This window comes from Podarcis erhardii, assembly GCF_964252035.2.
Source record: "Podarcis erhardii genome assembly, chromosome: 15".
NCBI classification, from domain to species: domain Eukaryota; kingdom Metazoa; phylum Chordata; class Lepidosauria; order Squamata; family Lacertidae; genus Podarcis; species Podarcis erhardii.
This window is the reverse complement of record NC_138505.1, coordinates 44926710-44948668: the sequence shown is the minus strand read 5'-3', so window position 1 is coordinate 44948668 and position 21959 is coordinate 44926710. Positions and strand designations below refer to the sequence as shown.

At 47.2% G+C, this 21959-nt stretch overlaps 1 protein-coding gene across 1 annotated transcript in view; it reads left to right on the top strand.

Annotated features, from left to right (window-relative positions):
• The window catches only part of LOC309330766 (maestro heat-like repeat family member 5), a gene marked incomplete at its 3' end in the record, with an annotated part of 116059 nt that extends 94925 nt beyond the window's left edge, over window positions 1-21134 (top strand). Inside the window, exon 9 of the mRNA XM_081842619.1 lies at window positions 21081-21134. Within this exon, the coding sequence (XP_081698745.1) occupies window positions 21081-21134 (54 nt within the window). The remainder of the gene's footprint in view (window positions 1-21080) is intronic.
• Between the last annotated feature and the right edge of the window lie 825 nt (window positions 21135-21959).

The following is a 21959-nucleotide window of genomic DNA, read 5'->3' as shown; positions in this document are numbered from 1 at the left end:
AATAACTCATCTGCATGGGGAAGCTAAATCGTGGCTGCGCAATTTATGGCGCGAAAATGATCCCGCCCTCAAAGATTCAAAAGCCTTTATTACGGCTATGGACAGTTGTTTTAAATCAACGGTAGATGTGGACGTGGCCAGGAGGGAAATGCATGGGCTGAAACAGGGCAAAGCCACTGTGAGACAATATCACTCCCGCTTTTTTGCGTTGGTAAATGCGCTGGGCTGGGAGAAGGACTCCGCTGCCGTCCGAGATCTGTTCTGGGAGGGGCTAAATGGGGCTGTAAAAGATGAAATAGTGAGAGGGGAAAGACCCAACAGCACCACTGAAGTCGTCCAAAGAGCGCTGGCCATAGGGGTGCATCTGGAAGAACGCCCTTGGAGCAGGGATGAGGGACATATGGGACGCACACCAGCCAGAACAACTCCTTTCCTACCCAGAGAGACAGCGCGCGCACAGTCCACGCCTCCAGTGGGAGGGGGAGAAGAGCCGATGGAGATAGGTGGTGCCAGGGCTCAGACAGCAGCCAGAGCCCAAACACCAGGAGCAGTCAAGGCGAAGGCTCCTAGAGGGAGCAGGAAGTGTTATATCTGCGACAGTGCACAGCACATGGCCAAAGAGTGTCCCCAGAGGCTCCAGAAGCACACTGCAGCCTCAGTGACAGTAAAGGGAGCAGTTCAGCAGGGGGAACAGCTGCAGGAAAACGACAAAGCCTGGCTGGAGGCAGAGGCACTGGGGCCCAGCCAGGCGAGTCAGTGAAGCAGCCCCCAGAGATTTTACAGCCCACAGACCCCCTCCCGCCCAAACCAGTGGTGCAACTCACCGCATCGCTCCAGCTGCCCAATGGACTCACCCTGGAAGTCCCTATTACCATTGACTGCGGTAGTAATGCAGACTTTGTAGGGGTGGATTTCATCAAGCAACATCGCATAGCGCTCCTACCAGCCACGATGCCCCTAAACGTCATCACGGTCGATGGCAGAGAGCTACTGGGAGGACAGGTGGTACAGCAAACACCACCAATGGTGATGCAAATTGGAAATCACCGTGAAGTCATCAGCTTCAACGTCACCCACCTATCGGACACGCCCATAGTGTTGGGCATGAGTTGGCTGGACAGGCACAGCCCGGCTTTAGCATGGTACCAGCGTCAATTGACCTTCTGCTCCTCCTACTGCGCAGAACACTGCATCCTGCCCAGCCAGGAAGATGAAGGGCAAGAAGATGACCCACGGCTGCACTTAGGCATGGTGCAAGCAGTACCCAACAAGTACAAGGCGTTTTTGGAGGTCTTCTGCGAGAAGGAAGCGGACAAGTTGCCTCCCCACAGGCCCTACGATTGCAAGATTGACCTCCTGCCGGGGGCGACGTTGCCGACTGGGAAACTGTATTCCATGTCTGAAGACGAACTGCAAGAACTCAGGGAGTTCATAGATCACAACTTGAAGCGGGGATTCATCCAAGAGTCCAAAGCAGTGGGGGGCAGTCCCGTGTTTTTCGTGAAGAAAAAAAACACGTCCCAGCGGAGGTTGATAGTTGATTACAGGGTCATTAATTCCAGAACAAAGCCCACGGCATTCCCCATGCCCAAGATCGACGACCTGCTCGCGACGGTGAGGAAGGGACGCATCTTAACCAAGTTGGATCTTCGAGGGGCATACAACCTTATACGCATGCGGGAGGGCGATGAGTGGAAGACGGCCATGTTTACGCCTTTAGGCACCTATGAATATATAATTATGCCGTTTGGTTTACAAAATGGCTCCCATTGTTTTCAAGCCTTCATGCATCACGTGTTAGCAGGACTCCTCTACAAGAAGTGCGTCTGCTTCCTGGACGACATCCTGATCTTCTCGGAATCGCAGGAGGCTCACGAGAGAGATGTCAAGGAGGTCCTGCAGAGACTACGGGAGAACAGACTCTACGCCAAACTGGAGAAGTGCCAGTTCGACATGATGGAGGTGGATTTCCTGGGCTACAAGCTGTCCGACAAGGGACTTGCCATGGACAGCACCAAGGTCCACTCGGTGTCGGACTGGAAGAGCCCGCGCAATCGGAAGGAGGTCCAGAAGTTCGTCGGCTTCGCCAACTTTTACCGCAAGTTCATCAAGGTGTTCGCCATGGAGACGGTGGCCATCACGGAGACCCTCAGCTCTAAGAAGAAGAAGTTCACCTGGACGGACCAGGCGGAGCAGTCCTTTCAGGGACTCAAGCGTCTCTTCACGTCCGAAGAACAGCTGTTACACGTCAACCCCTGCAAACCAATGAGGGTTGAGATGGACGCCTCGGACAGAGTGGTGGGGGCAGTCCTGTTGCAGCAAGATCCGCAAGGGGACTGGAGGCCATGCACATTCTACTCCAGGAAACTCAGCAAGTCGGAGCAGAACTACACCATCTGGGACAGGGAGTTGCTGGCCATTCATGCAGCCTTCAAGGCGTGGCGGCACTTCCTCATCGGAGTCAAAGACACAGTGCAGGTCCGCACGGACCATAAGAACCTGGAGTACTGGCACACGGCGAGGTTCCTGAACCAGAGACACATCCGCTGGGCGGAGTTCTTTGCGGATTTCGACTTCAGGATAGAATACATCCCGGGAGACAACAACGTCATGGCGGATGCGCTATCCAGGAAGCCGCAGTATCTCGAGGAAGCGGCACCAGTGGCGGCCAAACACATTTTCGCACCGAAAGCGTGGGCGTGCGCCTCAGCCATCGTGGACCTGGACGCGGTACGGCGCGCGGTGCAGACAGATTCGTTCGCACAATCCAAGATGGAGGAGGTGCGGAGAGGCACAGCGAAGGACGACGAGTTCCAGATAGGCGACAGACTGCTTATCCGCAAAGGGGCCCTCTACGTGCCGGGAGACGACCTCCGCGCGAAAGTACTGCAACAGTTACACGACGCGCCCAGCGCCGGGCACTTCGGCAAGGACAAGACGGTGGAATTAGTAGCCAGAGACTTTTGGTGGCCCAAGATGAGGGGAGAAGTCGCGGATTACGTCACTAGGTGCGACACATGCCAAAGGGCTAAGCCAGTACACAGACCGCCGGCGGGGCTGCTGGAACCGCTACAGACGCCGCTCGAGCCGTGGGAGAAAGTGGCCCTGGACTTTGTCACAGATCTGCCCAGCTCGCGAGGCAAAACAGCGGTACTCGCGGTCGTAGACCTGTTCACCAAGATGGCGCACTTCATTCCTTGCGCGAAGGTGGCCACAGCGGAACAGACCGCCAAGCTGTTCATAGACCACGTGTTCAAGGTTCACGGCTTGCCGCGGTCCATCCTGTCCGACCGAGGTCGCCAATTCATCTCAAGCTTCTGGCAGAAGTTGCTGGGCATCCTGAACGTCAAGATAAACTTAGCGTCGGCACGACACCCGCAGACCAACGGACAAGCGGAGAGGGTCAACGCCATCATGCAGCAGTACCTGAGATGCTACGCGAATCAACAGCCCGCGACCTGGGTGGACTACCTACCGCTGGCCGAGTTTGCCTACAACAACACGAAGCACGTATCCACGGGGGTGACACCGTTCTTCGCCAACAATGGGCGGAATCCCAGAACCTTCCTGGGGTTAGAGAAAGTGAGGGAGGGGGAGCCACGGGGGGCAGAAGCCTTGGCAGCGGAATTACAGGAGGTCCACGAGCAACTCCGAAGGCACTTAGAACTAGCAAAACACGCCTACAAAATGCAGGCAGACAGGCACAGGAGAGTGGGGGAAGACATCCAGGTGGGGGACTGGGTCTGGTTAGCAGCCCAGGCAGTGCCGGGCAGAATGTTAGCTAAGAAGAAGCTCAGACACAAGCAGCTAGGGCCTTACCAAGTCGTGGCACAGATCAATCCGGTAGCCTTCCGGCTGGCACTCCCGGAGGACTCCAGAATGCACCCGGCTCACACCCTACAAGGAACCCCACAGGTTTCAGGCGCCAGGGAACGCACCAGACCCACCCCGCAAATCGCCAACAAGGGGGGGTCACCGGGGGCGGGGCCACTCAACGAGGTCACAGAGATTTTAGACTCGAGATGGGGGGAAGAGGGGGTTGAATATCTACTCGCCAGGGAAGGTACCCCAGCCAGCGCCAACAGGTGGGTACCGTACTATGCCGTAGAGGAGCCCTACCTCAAAGACGAGTTCCATGCACTCTTCCCACACAGACCTATGCCGGCAGATTATTTCGACGACTACCTTTTCACACCCACACTTTCAGCCAGCACGTTCCAGGGATTCTCATCAGCCGAGGAAACGGCGCCAGAAACAAGCTCCCCAGAAGGATCACTCTCGGGGTTTGCCACAGAACGCTCTTATTGGTGGGACGATCAACCGGAAGTGGGTTGGAGGGGGCCTTTACAGGCAGCATCCCCTGAGGCAACGGGGGGGAGACGGACATGGACGTGTTGGGGGAGGATCCTGGGTTCGAGCACAGCTGCAGAGAGATGGAAGCAGAGGAGATCGACGTCGACGAGCCCATTCCGGACTGGCCGGACCCAGCCGGCCAGCTGCACACCAGAGGGGAAGACCTGTACCCCGCGCTCACCCCCACAGCGCTGGAGCACCCGGAACCCGCACCCGAAGAGGGGGAGGGGGGAAGGGGGGGCTTCGAGGGGGGATGGATGCCAGGGGCTCAGGAGCAGAGACACAGGGGAGAGAGGAAACGGAGAGCGAAGGGGAGGAATCTGAGGGCAGCGTGGGGGAGTATGACAGTGGCCCGAGAGATTCCATGAGCTTGTCCAGTGATTCAGAGGATTCCCAAAGGGGGGCACCGATGGCCAGGGCGAGGGGGGTCCCAGGAGGGACACACCAGAAACAAGGGGCCAGCGGGGACTCCCAAAGCAGCAGTTGGAGATCAGGGCCAGCTTCCCCACCAGAGCGGAGTGAGGGGGAAGAGTCTCATGTATCAGGGCCAGCGTCTCCCCCAGCAGGGAGAGCAGATGAGGCAGGACTGATCACGCCTCCATCAGAGAGTGAGGGAACGGAGGGGAAGTCAGGTCCAGCTAGCCTTCCCGAAGAGGGAAGCAGTGACAGGAGCAGTGTAACGGTCAGGAGGAAGGTCACTGGCTGGGCGCAAGCACCAAGTTCAAATGTACAGGCGCGCGGGACAGCAGAGAACCCGGATTGGGAACCAGGTCCTAAAGCCCGCCGGAGTCAGGGGGAAGAGTCAGGGGACTCAGCGTCAGAAGAGTCCAGAAAGGGCAAGACCCCAGGGGACAGGAGGACCCAGAGGAGGAAAGAGCAGAGGAAGAGGTGGAGCAAGGCTAGAGTCTTAAACTGGTGTCTGGGGGGAGGAGACTCAGACGGAGCTTCGGCGGTCTAGAGTTTAAGACGTAGAGCTGCACACCATGGCTTTGAAATAGAAACTGAACTTCAATAAAGACTTTTGTATATAACAAGAACTGGCGTTGGTCCTTTGTGAGCTGGGACCTGGGGCAGCCCTGACAGGTGTAAATGCACATTGACCCTGAAAACGCAAAGTGTATGTAATGAGACCAAAATAACCAAACACTGTTGTTTTGCTTCCATAGGCGTAGAAAGAAGACGACTAAGCTTTGATTGGCCTTCTTTCAATTCGCATGGTGTTGAGCTTATTCTTCTTTCTATGCTTATGGAAGCGAAAAAACGGTGTTTTGTGATTTTGGTCTCTTTCCATACACTTTGCGATTTCTGGGTCAATGTGCATTTATACCAAAGAACACGAATTTAAATACGCGACATCCAAGATAGGAGTTTTGGTTTCATCTCAATAGAAAGAGGACGAATAAGCTTTAATTGTTCTTTCGGTGTTCATTCACCCACATATCAAAGCAAAGTGTAATGAGCTAAAACAAAGCAAACCCGGTTGTTTTGGGTTCCATCTACATAGAAGAAGAATCTTGGATGTCGCTTATTTCAAGTCGTCGTCTTTGGTGTAAATGCACATTGACCCTGAAATGGCAAAGTGTATGTAATGAGACCAAAATAACAAAACAGCGTCTTTTTGCTTCCATATGCGTAGAAAGAAGACGAATAAGCTTTGATTGGCCTTCTTTCAATTTGCATGGTGTTTATTGGGTGTGCACCAGAATCTCCCCCAACCAAAGCAAAAAGGAGGTTTGGGTTCCATCTACATGAAAAGAAGATAATAAAGCTCATTCACCCAAAAATCACAAAGTGAAAAATATGTTATCAGCCCAAATTAAGCATAGGAGTTTTGGTTCCATCTCAATAGAAAGAGGACGAATAAGCTTTAATTGTTCTTTTGGTGTTCATTCACCCACATATCAAAGCAAAGTGTAATGAGCCTAAACAAAGCAAAACCGGCTGTTTTGGGTTCCATCTACATAGAAAGAAGAATCTTGGATTTCGTCTTCTTTGGTGTAAATGCACATTGACCCTGAAATGGCAAAGTGTATGTAATGAGACCAAAATAAGAAAACACTGTCTTTTCGCTTCCATATGCGTAGAAAGAAGACGACTAAGCTATGATTGGGCTCATTTCAATTCTCATGGTGTTTTTTGAGTGTGCACCAGAATCGCCCCCGACCCAAGCAAAAAGGCATTTTGGGTTCCATCTACATAAAAGGAAGATGATAAAGCTTGATTGGGCTTATTTCCAATTGTTGCTTTTGGGGTTAGAATGCACATTCACCCAAAAATCACAAAGTGAACAATATGTTATCAGCCCAAATAAAGCATAGGTCTTTTGGTTCCAATCCAATAGAAAGAGGACGAATAAACTTTCATTTTTCTTTCGTTGTTCAGCCACAAATAGCAAAGCGAAGTATAATAAGTCTAAACAAGGCAAAAGAGGTTGTTTTGGGGTACATCTACATAGAAAGAAGAATCTTGGATGTTGCGTATTTTAAGTCGTTTTCTTTGGTGTAAATGCACATTGACACAGAAATCGCAAAGTGTATGTAATGAGACCAAAATAACAAGCGTCTTTTTGCTTCCATATGCGTAGAAAGAAGACGAATAAGCTTTGATTGGCCTTCTTTCAATTCGCATGGTGTTTATTGGGTGTGCACCAGAATCTCCCCCAACCAAAGCAAAAGAGTTTTGGGTTCCATCTACATAAAAAGAAGATGATAAAGCTCATTTCCAACTGTTGTTTTTGGGGTTAGAATACACATTCACCAAAAAATCACAAAGTGAAAAATATCTTATCAGCCCAAATTAAGCATAGGAGTTTTGGTTCCATCTCAATAGAAAGAGGATGAATAAGCTTTAATTGTTCTTTCGGTGTTCATTCACACACATATCAAAGCAAAGTGTAATGAGCCTAAACAAAGCATAAACCGGCTGTTTTAGGTTCCATCTACATAGAAGAATCTTGGATGTTGCTTATTTCAAGTCTTCTTTGGTGTAAACGCACATTGAGCCTGAAAACGCAAAGTGTATGTGTCAGAGTTGCCTCTAGGTCCCTCTCCAGCGAATCGGAAGATTCACAGAAGGGGGCGCCAGTGGTCAGGGCAAGGGGGGCCCCAAGGGGGAAACCCCAGGAGCAAGGGGCCAGCGGGGATTCCCAGAGCAGCAGCTGGAAATCAGGACCAGCTTCCCCACCAGAGCGCAGTGGGGGGGGAGTCCCAGGTATCGGGGACAGCGCATTCACCACCAGCGAGAGAAGATGAGTCGGAATTGACCACGCCTCCATCGGAGAGCGGGGGAACGGTCAGGAGGAAGGTTGCCGGCTGGGCGCGCGCGCCAAGTTCAAATGTACAGGCAAGCGGCACGGCAGGTGAAGCTTGGCAGAACTGAATGGAGCATTTTCCAAAACCTTGCCCCAGCCTTTTGCCTCGCAGCCACGCTCAGCTCCATGCCCCTCTGTCTATGGAGCGCAACCTTCTTCCACTTCAATCAGGCCTTATGGTTGCTTAAGAACAGAAGAAAAGGCTGTGCTGGGTCAGGCCAATGGCCCATCTAGTCCAGCCTCCTGTTATCACAGTGACCAACCGGATGGCCGTGGGAAACCAGCAAGCAGCACCCGAGCGCGTGAGCCCTCCCCGCTCCTGAGGTTTCCAGCAACTGGGATTCAGAAGCATGGAGGCAGAGCAAAGCATTTCGCATGCGCAGAGGTATTTGTCTGCTTGCACATGTGAGGAAACGCTTGTATCAGGTGGTCCGCCAGAAACAAAAGGGTCTCCTTGTGCTCAGGTCAGGAGCAAATACAAGGAGCAGGTGCGGCAACAAGAGAGCACTCAACAAAATACCCCCCCCCCACAAAACTGGCTGACTGACCGAACCCAAAGGGTGCTCATCAATGGTTCCTCTTCATCCTGGAGAAGAGTGACTAGTGGGGTGCCACAGGGTTCTGTCTTGGGCCCGGTCTTCTTCAACATCTTTATCAACGACTTGGATGATGGACTCAAGGGCATCCTGATCAAATTTGCAGATGGCACCAAACTGGGAGGGGTGGCTAACACCCCAGAGGACAGGATCACACTTCAAAACGACCTTGACAGATTAGAGAACTGGGCCAAAAGAAACAAGATGAATTTTAACAGGGAGAAATGTAAAGTATTGCACTTGGGCAAAAAAAAATGAGAGACACAAATACAAGATGGGTGACACCTGGCTTGAGAGCAGTACATGTGAAAAGGATCTAGGAGTCTTGGTTGACCACAAACTTGACATTAGCCAACAGTGTGACGCGGCAGCTAAAAAAGCCAATGCAATTCTGGGCTGCATCAATAGGAGTATAGCATCTAGATCAAGGGAAGTAATAGTGCCACTGTATTCTGCTCTGGTCAGACCTCACCTGGAGTACTGTGTCCAGTTCTGGGCACCACAGTTCAAGAAGGACACTGACAAACTGGAACGTGTCCAGAGGAGGGCAACCAAAATGGTCAAAGGCCTGGAAACGATGCCTTATGAGGAACGGCTAAGGGAGCTGGGCATGTTTAGCCTGGAGAAGAGGAGGTTAAGGGGTGATATGATAGCCATGTTCAAATATATAAAAGGATGTCACATAGAGGAGGGAGAAAGGTTGTTTTCTGCTGCTCCAGAGAAGTGGACACGGAGCAATGGATCCAAACTACAAGACAGAAGATTCCACCTAAACATTAGGAAGAACTTCCTGACAGTAAGAGCTGTTCGACAGTGGAATTTGCTGCCAAGGAGTGGGGTGGAGTCTCCTTCTTTGGAGGTCTTTAAGCAGAGGCTTGACAACCATATGTCAGGAGTGCTCTGATGGTGTTTCCTGCTTGGCAGGGGGTTGGACTCGATGGCCCTTGTGGTCTCTTCCAACTCTATGATTCTATGATTCTATGTGTTGTGTATTGAGTCAAATGATTTTATATCTGTATTATTATTGTCTGTAATTGCATTAGGGTAAAGTAACTGCCTTTTGGTTCCAGAGGGTACAGCTACTATTGGTTCATTTAAGCTGCTGTATTTGGATCCTCTGTCTTATTGGTTGCCTCCAAAAGGCAGGACTGTGATTGCCTGATATTGTTCCCTCCAAAATGTATCCTTTCTAGCTAGTTCCCTGTCCCTATAAATGTAGCTCTCCCCTCTTCAGGTCTTAGCCTTGTTGCTTTAATAAAGAAGTGTTACTAGAGAACTGTCGCCAGCATATTATGTCAAGAGAGCTGAAATCACAAACCCCACGTCACAACACAATGATTCTATGATTCTATGATTCTATGAAAAACCCCCCAGGGGTAGACTTTGGTGATATGGCGCCCTGAGCTAGGAAACAGCAGGGCTTGAGCTGACCTCTTTGAATTCCGAGGTGCCAGGAGAGAGCCCAGCTTCCATCTACCATAAGGCCTATTATGGGCTGGCATTGAAGTTACAGTGGCCTCTGCCAAAGCTGGCTTCTTCAAAGTACATTTGCAAGCCATTCTGAGGCTGCCTACCCAGAAGCTTAAAAATGGTTACAACTTCTTCTTTTTTTACAATTATATTTTATTGTTTCAATATTTTAAAAATCATATACAGTCAAAACACAATTTTGACTTTTCTCTTAATTTTCGTCAACTTCCCACCCTGTTTTCCATGGAGTTGTTTCTCTCCTGCTGCACCCCGTCTTCTGTTTGTCAAATCATAACCCCAGTATTATAATCCAATTACTTACGTTGCTCATAGCTCAAATCCTCCTTACGAGTTCAGCGTACTATAATCCGAAAAAGGCCTATTTGCCCACAAAACTGCTAATTTTGCCAGTTCTGCATAGTCCATTATCTCACTTATCCCTTCTTTGGAACTTCTTTTTCCTTCCATTTCTGCGCATATAGAATCCTAGCTGCTGTTGTTACATATAGAAACATCTTTAACTAATTATATCAAATAGCAGGTCACCACAACCAAAAACTGCAGTATCTAGCTCACCATTGCAATGATAAACTCAAAAAATATAATTGAGACAAGACAATTAATCAGAAATTAATCAGAAACTATTCACTTTGGTTATTGTTAGTGGCTGTGGACATGCCATAACATTACAGCACATGACTCCTTCCCCCCTAGAATCATGGGAACTGTAGTTGACCTCTAAACACAGTGCTATAGGTCCCAGTGCAACACATGCCTGGCTTATCCTAGAGATCACTGTGTGCAAAATTTGCGATGCCACTTGAGCCTAATATTTACCCTGCAATGCCAACCACCTTTGCCCAGGACAATGTACGACACCCTGGACTCAGCTCTTCAAAAATTATTAGAATTTGGACTAAGAAACAGGAGAGTGTTCTGGAAGGAAGGATATTTTAAAATGACTGGAAGATCAGAATTATGAAATGGGGGGGGGGGGGAGGAATATATTTAAAAAACTCTTCCAAAAATCCCTTTAAAAGAATCAAGTCTTTTTTTAAAAAAGTCCTGAAAAGTATTTAAAAGAATCCTTTCCAAAAAATAAAAAAATTGTACCGTAGCCCCTTAGAGGTAGGTAGTTGGTCTACCTAGCTGAATCTGGGGGGAAACAAGAGAGAAGAACGCAGGAACAAGTGAAAGAAACTTTCTCCCGACAGCGAGAACATGGAAAGGCCTCCCCAAAATTTTTAGTTTGGAATGTATAATTTGCTTTATTGTTTGTATTATGATGTGGCAAGAATTGATTTGATTTGTTATCATTGGAATGTTACTAATGGAGAATTAATTTTAAAAATATTCAATCCATTAAGAAGTTCTTAGTTCATCTTCGATGAAGGTTTGCCGGATCATAAATCAGCAAATATAATGTCAATAGAAAAAGAGATGAGCAAGAGGTCTCCTTTCCACTGACATCATCATTGCATTCTGTTGTCATAGTGCTGTGACCTCATGTCTCCAGGGGCTTGGGGGCCCTTAGCAACGCTGGTACACAGCGACCTCCATAGAGAGTGAGTGTGTTTTCTTTTTCTCCCCCAAGTCAGTGTGGTATATTTAGTTTTCACTTGACATTTGTGTTCCCTTTTAATAAGAATAAGAATGAGAATTTTTTATTTGTATCCTGCCCTCCCCGGCTGAGGCCGGGCTCATAAAAAAACCCCAGGAAGGACCTTTTAGGCAGAATTTTGTTCCAAAGCCAGAACCATTCAGCTCTTTCAGGGGTTGGCCAGGGTAAAATGTAGAAATTGGAGACAGAGGCCTGTTCAGAGCTATTTGTGGTGGTATCATTACTACTCATGGAATTCCTTACTAATTAAAGTCTCCCTGATTTCACAAGAGGAATAACCATGCTCTATATAGCTCATGTCTGGGAAAAGGTGGCATTTTCCCAAGGTCTTACCAGGAGGGTGCAGTAAATGAGAATTGGCCCTTAACAGCTTGCTTGGTTCCCTCCCCTGTACGTTTTAGGCTCACGTTCCCTTTTTCTCTGGGATGCGGTGTAGGCTGTGATTTGGGCTGACTTCCCAGAGAGCCTCTGTTGTAAATAAAAATGGCCCTTTTTCCTTATGGGGTATCCAAGAGCCCATATAGAGTCCTTACATGGGTTCCTTATTGGTAGGAGAAGATAACAGAGGCCAACCAGAGAATATTGAGAAGCAAGGCAGCTAGTAAGCTTGATCTTTCTTGATCTGTTGCAACAGGGGGCTCCCCTCACCCGCAGGAGAGACGAGGAACCCAGAACAATGGTGCGCAAGGCCTTACATGGACTCTTGAAATTGCCACCCTGTAGACCAAGACCACCCCTGGAACATCATACATACATCACAGAAGGGGTGTAACCTAAGGCCACCCCTCAGATACATCACACCTACATCACAGAAAAGGCGGCCTAAACAGAAATTTAATGTTGTTTTTGTCCTTGTTTATCTCCTGTCTGGCAGGTTACTTGATTGAATTGCCTGGGGAGCCTGGCCAGTCTTTTGTAATGATAAATAGTTCCTGAGCCAGGTCACAGGCTCACCCTATTCAAACACAGACATACCCTTAAGACAGGATTTGTGAAGGAAAAGACAATGGGGAGGCTTTTCCAATTTGACCTTGCAGAGAAAACATTTGCTCAGTTTAGGAATCAAAATGGCTTCAGGTCCAGTTAAAAAAGATTTAGAAATATGGTCTAATTTGAAGCTTTCCTTGTTGGGTCGAATTGCAGTTATAAAGATGAATGTATTGCCAAAAATGTTATTTTTGTTTCAAACTTTACAGATTGTGGACAAGATGGATTGCTTCAAGAAGTGGCAGAGAGAAATCTCTAGATTTGTCTGGCAGGGCAAAAAGCCCAGAATAAAATTTAAAATATTAACTGATGCGAAGGAAAGAGGGGGGTTTGCCCTGCCGGACTTTAAACTTTATTATGAATCAGCAGCATTCTGCTGGTTGAAAGATTGGCTGCTTCTTGAGAACACTGACATTTTGGATTTGGAAGGCTTTAATAATGCTTTTGGATGGCATGCATATTTGTGGTACGACAAGGTTAAAGTGCACAAAAACTTCAAACACCATATTGTCAGGAAAGCATTGTTTAATGTCTGGATTAGGTACAAAGATTTATTGGAAAATAAGACCCCAAGGTGGTTGTCACCCATGGAAGCAAAGGCTCTGAAAAGACTCAATATGGAGGCCAAATGGCCGAAGTATTGGGAGATATTAGAACAGGAAGGAGATAAAATGAATTTGCAGAGTTTTGAGAAATTAAAAGACAAAGTGCGAGATTGGCTTTATTATTATCAAATAAGGGAGGCCTATAATTTGGATAAAAAATTGGGCTTCCAGGTAGAAAAATCGAAACTGGAGACAGAATTGTTAGAACCTAAAACTAAGATCCTTTCAAGAATGTATAACTTGCTGTTGAAATGGAACACTCAGGATGAAACAGTTAAACAGCCATGATTAAATGGGCACAGGACATAGGTCATAACATTTTGTTTGCTGACTGGGAAAAATTGTGGACCACCGGTATGAAATTTACGGCATGTAATGCCCTAAGAGAGAATATTATGAAAATGATCTATAGGTGGTACATGACCCCAGTCAAGCTTGCTAAAATTTATCACCTGCCTGATAACAAATGTTGGAAATGTAAAGAAACTGAGGGTATTTTCTTTCACCTTTGGTGGACGTGCCCGAAGATTAAGGCTTTCTGGGAGATGATATATAATGAACTGAAAAAGGTATTTAAATATACCTTCCTTAAGAAACCAGAGGCCTTTCTCTTGGGTATAGTCGGCCAATTGGTGTTAAAGACAGATAGAACGTTTTTTATGTATGCGACAACAGCAGCAAGAATACTTATTGCAAAGTATTGGAAGACACAAGATTTGCCCACCTTGGAAGAATGGCAGATGCAAGTAATAGACTGGCAGAACTGGCAGAAATGACTGGCAGAATCCGAGACCTGGGAGAAGAAGCGGTGGAAGAGGACTGGAAGAAGTTAAAGAACTACCTGCAGAAACACTGCAAAGTTTATGAATGCTAAAATGTTGTTGGACATAAAAATAATATGGCATTAGTGATACAGTGTTAAAAAGTATGCAAAAATGCAATAGAAATAGGGTGAAAGACTAAAGTTATATTATGTCAAAAGTAAACAATATGCTAAAGGTGTTTAAACATAAGGAGGAAAGATCGGAGACATAATAGAAGTGATTTTAATAATTAGAAATGAGTTTTTAAAGAGAGTAAGGATTTGCTGTATTTGATTGGACAAAGAGGAACACAAAAAAGGGAGGCGTGAGGAAGTCAAGAAAGAAAGTTTTGTAAACATGAATTTAAAAATTGGAGTTTTTATTTTTTATTTTTTATTTTTTTCTTGATGTGTATCTGTGATTGCTTTTGCTGTTCTGTATTTTTCTGGTGTTTCTTCTTTTTCTATAAAAACAAATAAATATATTTTAAAAAAACAAAACAAAATGGCTTCAGGTCGGTCTTCCTGTGCTGATCTTGTATGTGCGCCTATCACACCATCCCATGAGGGGTGTGAGTTGTTCAACTGCATTCTAAATGACATGCAGCATTACCAAACCAATAAACAGAATATCCAGTCAACCTTCAGCTGAGGCTCCCACAAATGAGAGTTGTTGTTTTCAACACAACAAAGCCACTTCCGAACCTGGCGAGGAGTTGGGGTTGTGGGTTTCATGCCCACTCCTTGTGCGCGGGGGCTGGTTCCAGCCCCCGTGAGACTGAGGGAATCCCAGCTGCGTCGTCAACCCAGCCAGCCAGTTGGGTGGCTGGGGGGGCGTAGCCTGCCCTATTTAGGGCCGGCGCGGCCGGGGCTCACCCTCTTTTCACCTGGCCAGCCATCCCGCTTTGGTTTGTATTAATGTTGTTTTGTCTCTTGCTTACCTTTTCTTTAGGCTGTGTATCTCAATTCCTTCGGTGATCGATTTTCACTTGGATTTACCCGTGCATCGGTGTTGTGCCTCCCATCAGATTGCCTGCCTCAAGCCCACCCGTGTTCCAGGCAGCCGCTTCGGCACCAGAGCCATTTAGCTCCGAAACAGCAGGGCTGAAACTGCGCTGGAAAACCCCATCGACCGGGTGTTCTGTTCTCTCTGGGTGGCTTCTCTGCAGCGGAGCTTTGCGGAACGCGGTTTGCACGTTCAACGCCAGCCCATCGCCATTTAGTCCTTTTACTTGGAAGCGCACAGCTCGCCCGACAGATCAGGTTTGGCTGGGGGTTCTTATTTCTAGCCGCATTCGCAGGGTGGTGGGGCACCTTTAACGTTTTGGGGGGGCTTGGTGGAGCAAAAGGAGGGAGGCTTAAAAGGACACGTCTTTGTCGCTACCCCTTTGCATTTGGTACTGGCCGCGTTGCCTTTGCGTTCCAACGGTTGCTTCTTCACCATTATACCTTTCCAAGAACTTCAGCCAGACTTCCAGATCGGATTTTACCTCTTTAGATAGGCGAACCCTGTGATGGGGTGACCGCAAGCCTGCTGACAACCTCACGAGGCAGCCGCAAAATGGGTGGCCTGGGGAAACCACCCGGCAAGCAATGTTCAAATGGCCTAACAACGGCTGAATCTGCCTGAGCGTAACTTTTCTTTTCTTTTTTTTTAATGAATATTTATTGGCATTTTCAAAAAACCACACAAAAACAAAAGTAGACAAAAATAACAAAAATACAAAAATCCAATTCTTAAAAAAACAATTAAAAACACATAAAATTTCAGTTACATATTTTCATTTAACTTGTTTCTCAGACCTCCTTACACCTCCCCTTCTTGTATTCCAATTTAAATTATTAACTCAGCAAGTCCTTATTACTTATTTCTCAACTTTAACTTAATAATTTAATTTTAGCATGTTGCTATTTTACTTTTCCTCCTTCCATTTCCTCAATTTATTTTTGCAAACCTTATTTTCATTTAATTTAGACCATTTTAGAAACCAATTTTAACTTATCCAAACTTAAACCTCAATACTTATACATCATTACTCATTCTTAAACATTTTTCCTAAAGTCGACCAAAATTTCCCTTCCACGACTTTCCCAATTTCCATACAGATAGCAAAACAAAATAAAAACAGAGCAAGTTATAATTATATACCCTTTGGATTCCCAAACTCCACCCACCCCTTTCCCGGTTTCAGTCCCCAACAAGTGTCCATCAGTCTCAATATACTGTTTAGCCTGGAGATCTCACATCCGAGGCTCTTAAATCTCTTTCAATTCCTCTCTGCTGGTCTTTTTGATAGTCCTTAATGTTAAACCCCAAATCTCGGAGAGGCTCCGGCCCAACAGGATCCATGTTTCTTCCAGCCAGATCCCCATACTTAAAAGTAAAGTCTATGGGGTACTCCAAATCTTGTTTCATACTCCTTTCAAATCCAAATGTCCCCAAAGCTTCAACTTCCATCTTAATCAAATTTATAATCCGTCGGTCTTCAGATCTCCACACAAGGAGATCTCTCAGTTTTCCGCTCTCCAATTCAGGCCAGACTTTCCACATCAGGTTTTTATTTTCCTTTGTTGCCATCATGTCAGGCCTCAAATTGCAGCTCTCCTTTAACATCTGCAAAATTACAGCTGCTCCTACCTTTTCTTCAGGGGCAACATATATCTCCTCCATATTCTCATGGCTCTCAAGTTTCTCTATTTGTTTAATTGAATGGGCTTCCTGCTTCAAATCCTTATCAGATTCAACAATGTTATTTACTGTTAAGTCCAAAGTTGTGACGTTTATAGCCAAAACATCGATTTGGCCTTGTAACTTTCCCAAGAGAACAAATGTTCTATCCAATTCAGCCTCGATTTTCCCTCCTCCAGCCATTCTTGTAATGTCCCTAAACCCCCTCTAGGGGGATTTTGGTTCCTTAATGTTCCTTTCAGCTCAAATCCAAAAATCAAGTTAGTTTGTATCAGCCCTTCCTTATTTTCAACAAATTGTAACAAATATAACCAGCAGAAACAACAGAAACAAAGTTCTCTTTTTCCTTCTGACAGCTAACTTGACAGCTGTCAAACTCTTCAATACTTCATCAACAGGCTCTCTTGCAGGACGCTCCCGGGTCCGGGGGGGGGGGTGGAACTTCAGCTCCCAAAGTTAATCTTTTATCCTCCAGTAAAATTTCTTATAATGTCAGAACGTGAAAGTTAAAGTCTTTTAGAAAAAAGAAAGAAAAGATTCTCTCAACCTTAGTTAGCAGGTCCTTTGCTTTAGGTTATTTACAAAGGGGGGGGGGCGGACTTCCTTTTTAACCCTTCCCTGCTCGTTCCTGATTCAACAAAATTTTCTTTAAATTCCAATTTCCGTACTACTCACGGGTTGTTACTTTAGAGTCCAATTGTTCCAAGGAAAAAGTCAGCGCTCTCCGACAATGGCTTGCGGCTTCACTCCGCAGAAGGAGCAGTCTACTCACAGCACCGCACCGCACCCCGTCCCCGTTCCGGAGCCTTTAAAAAGGCTCCTTCGCAGATTGGGGGGCGCAAATGGTGCCCGCCGAGTCACCACGCTCACAGGCATCCACGCTTGTGATTTTTAAGGGTCCCCGCGTGGCTGCCGCGGACAAGACCCAATCCTGCGGAGCCGGTTCCCTCCGGAGCTCGGAGGGAATCCGCCATTAGACGATGGCGCTAACCCGGAAGTCCCTGAGCGTAACTTTTCTTAGAGGGAGAAGTTGCTGAATGAGGTCCCTAAGCGCAACCATTTTTTCACTAGGAAGTTTTGAAGTTTGGGCGACTGTGTCCAACTCAATGCCTAGGTAAACCATAGTTGTAGCGGAGCCCTCCATTTTATCTGCAGCCAAAGGTACTCCCAGCTGTCCTGCTAAAGATGTGAAGGCTTCTAGAAGGGCCAAGCACTTATGCCTACTATCAGCTACGAGAATAAAGTCGTCCAAGTAGCACGACACACCCTCAGAGCCTATTCTAAAACGAAGCGCCCAGTCCAAAAAGGTACTAAATGCCTCAAAGGCTGCACAGGCCACTGAGCAACCCATAGGCATTGCTTTGTCTACAAAGTAAGTAAAGGTAAAGGTACCCCTGCCCGTACGGGCCAGTCACGTCCAACTCTGGGGTTGCGTGCCCATCTCGCTTAAGAGGCTGGGGGCCAGCGCTCTCTGGAGACACTTCCGGGTCATGTGGCCTGCGTGACGAAGCTGCTTTGGCGAGCCAGCACCAACACAGCACACGGAAACGCCGTTTACCTTCCCGCTATAAAGTGGAGCCTATTTATCTACTTGCACTTAAGAGTGCTTTCGAACTGCTAGGTGGGCAGGAGCTGGGACCGAACGACAGGAGCTCACGCCACCGCGGGGATTCGAACCGCCGACCATACGATCGGCAAGTCCTAGGTGTTGAGGTTTTACCCACAGCGCCACCCGCGTTCTGTGTCTACAAAGTATGCCCCGTCAGATTTAAAACCCAGCCACCGGAAAACTTCCGGGTGGACTGGCAGGAGTCAGAAAGCAGACTCTATATCACATTTCGCCAGCAACGCGCCTTTTCCAAATTTGCGAATAAGTTTAACCGCTTGGTCAAATGAGGCATACCTCACAGAGCAAAGTTCCTGAGGTATCGCATCATTGACAAACCCTCCCTTTGGGTAGGATAGGTTGTGAATCATGTGAAACTCACTGGGTGCCTTTTTGGGGACGATGCCTAATGGGGAGATATGCAAACCCTCTATGGGAGGGACAGAAAAGGGGCCGGCTGCCCTCCCTGCCTTAATTTCTTTAAGTATTTTCTTGCGCGCCACTTTGGGCATCTCTCTAACTGACTTCTGATATGGTGGGTCACCTGAATTGGGGGGCAAGGCAACTGGGATCCTAAAACCTAAACTAAAACCTTCCCAGAGAAATAATGCAGCTGTTCTGTTGGGATAGAGATCCAAAAGGGTTTTTAAGGCTCACGTACCCTTTTTGTCTGGGATGCGGTACAGGCCGTGATTTGGGCTGACTTCCCAGAGACATCACATGAGCGGTGTGAGTTGTTCAACCACATTTTAAATGACACACAGCATTACCAAACCAATAAACAGAATATCCAGTCAATCTTCAGTACCTATAAAAGAACTTCAGGGATAGGACCAGAAGCATTAGCCTCATCCTTAGGATCAGAAGCTGAGGCTCCCACTGATGAGTTGTTGTTTTCAACACAACAAAAGGGATAGAGTTTCACTCCTGCATCTGCTGGAGAACCGCCCCCCCTTCCAACTAACTGAAAGTACAACCTGGGAATATACACAGAAGCCCAAATGATTATTTGGAGGCGGAACAGGTACTGCTCGAAGCTGATGGGGTGCGGCTCTTCCCATGCGCCGGCTTCTTGAAAGCGGATCGGTGTCCTGAAGCGACTGTCTGTTGTCCATGCCTTCCCCTTTCTCCGGGGGGGGGGGGGAGAAGCCAGGGAGTGAAGGAGGTGAGGACAGGTGACCCCCCTAGGCCCAAAGTCACCCCAGGCCTCAAAACCAAATTTCCCCTTTCTCTCGTCTACAACAGCTTTTCTCTGCTGTTCTCTGCTTTCTCACAAGATGCTGCTGCATAAGCAAAAGGTTATTTTTTATCAGTACAAGAAGCCTTCAAAAAGCTAATGAATAGGCTCTGTCAATGCCAGGAATAAGCAGGTCTGGGAACTGAGTCTTATCTCATCCAGTTGCAACACATCTTGGACACGCTGAACGCAAGGCTTCTCAACCCCCTTGGCTTCTCATCCCCCTTTCCTGGGAAGGGCGCCAAGAGTCCCAAGAGTCCCAGGACAGGAGCTTTCTGTTCATGCTCAGGGAAACTCATGAGGCAGGACTCCTGAGGAGGGGGAGAAGGGGGAGGGAACTGGAGGGGAATATATGCTCTGTGCAAATGGCTGTGAACTTGTGCTTGTTTGTGAAGTTATCACACTAGCTCCTTCTACCAAGCCCAGATGATAGAAATAAAGCTCTTTCTCTGAAATTATCCCTTGAGTGCCTGTTTGACTCCCCTTTCCCTCTCCCGGGTGCAATGCTCTTCCCATCCGAGGGCAAAGCCTGAAGAGGCTACAGGAGTTGTGGCATCCTCAGGCACAGAGGTTTTCCAGGTAGCTAGTCCCAGGGTCCACTTCTGCAGGCAGCGCGCCTCCACCCGCACACAAGACAAGCCGCCTGCAGGAGTCGACTCCTGCAAAGTGGCCCAGCAAGGGGAGATCCTTCCAGCAAGGTTTCAGGGCAGACCTTCAGCCAGACCTAGTCTGTCTTGGGATCCACCCATAATGAGAAAACGAAAACAAAACTGTTCACACAAAAGGCAGGCCTTACATCCAGGCTTTTACTGACCGTACATTAAAATACCTTTTCACAAGAGATATAAAACATAGCACCCAAAATTAGGAAGAGATAACCAGGCTGGAATAGTAGATCATGTCAGATCATTTTCCTCCACAAATTTTACAATATTCTTCTGCTGTATCCACTTCCTCCCCCCTTGGATCTACATGAGCTTGCTATTTCCAGGTCTGTCAAATATTTGGTCATCCTTCTCACTCTGAGTAAAAAGACTTCCTCATTTCAATGTTTACAAATAAAAATACAATACCAAATACTTTGAATCATTCCCAGATTCTGTCAATATCCAGGATAATATTTCCCAATTGCTAAATTTCCAGCAATCAAAACTGGAATATCATATTCCAGTCTTAATAGATTACCTAAAAATGACACTTGTTATCCAGAGATTCTATTTATTTTTAAAAAATAATTTTGTATTGATTTTTCCATGGATTCTACTTCTAACAATATATCTTTAACAATTTTTCATATTTCGACCCTCCTCCCCTGGACTTCCCTCGTACTCACATTTTGTTTTATTTCCCTATTGTTCACATTGCGTATTTGATGTTTCCCCAAAATTTCCTCAATACATATAGTCTTATTTTTTGTTGTAGACAGTTGTGATTGTTCACTGCCAATGAGTCCATTTCTTTATGTTGCCTCTTCATATTGTAAATGGTTCCCATTCTCTTTTAAAGTCTTTGTTGTCCTTTTCATGTAATTTTTCTGTTAGTTTTGCCAGTTCTGCATATTCCATAAGTTTCCCTTGCCATTGTTCTTTCGTTGGTATTTCTTCTGTCTTCCAAATTTGTGTTAATTAAATTCTTGCCGCTGTTGTTGCATGCATAAATAATTTCCAATTTTCTTTTTTTACATCTTGGTCTAAAATTCCTAGAAGGAATGCTTCTGGTTTCTTAACAAAAGTCTTTTTAAACAGTTTTTTCAATTCATTATATATCATTTCCCAATAATTCCTAATCTTTTTGCATCTTGCAGGATGGCTTTTTTTCTAAAAAGAAAAAAGAAGAACAAGATCTATCCCTCATATGAGGACGAGGCCCCTGCCCTACTGCCGGCATTGGCAAAGCCTTCAACATCAGCCACAGAGGGCAGGAGGAGAAATCAAAAGATCTACCCCTCATATGAGGAAGAGGCCCCTGCCCTACTGCCGGCATTGGCAAAGCCTTCAACATCAGCCACAGAGGGCAGGAGGAGAAATCAAAAGATCTACCCCTCATATGAGGAAGAGGCCCCTGCCCTACTGCCGGCATTGGCAAAGCCTACCCCATCAGCGGCAGAGGCCATACCGGCAGAGGCCAGACCCCTAGTCTTGCCAGGGCTGGTGAAGCAAGACCCAAGCCAGCAGCGGCCCTCAAAAAAGAAGAGCCTTGAGGACTCTGGGCCAGCGTTCCCAGGTGAGTAGGCAGAACCAGATCCCTCTTGGGTTGTTCCCCTTGGTCTTAGACCTGGTGTTTACCTCTACGGATGTTGGTGATCTGACACTAACTAAAAGCGAAACAAAAGAAGTGCCATGGTCAGATCACTTCCTGGTGCAACTGGACTTCTCCGCGACCCTTCCCCTCTGCAGGGAGGTGGGACCGATTCGGATGGTCCGCCCCTGCTACTTAATGGATCCAACTGGTTTCCAGAGAGCGGTAGGGGATGTTTTATCCCAAGTTGGTGGCCTCTCGGCTGATTCCCTGGTGGCCCGTTGGAATGCGGAGTTAACCAGGGCTATTGACTGTCTGGCTCCGAAGCGCCCTCTCTGATTGCAGAGCCTGGACAGCCCCGTGGTTTTCCCCAGAGCTGAGGGCGAATCGTTGAGACGGCTAGAGCGCCGGTGGCGGAAAACTCACTCTGAATCAGACTGGACAC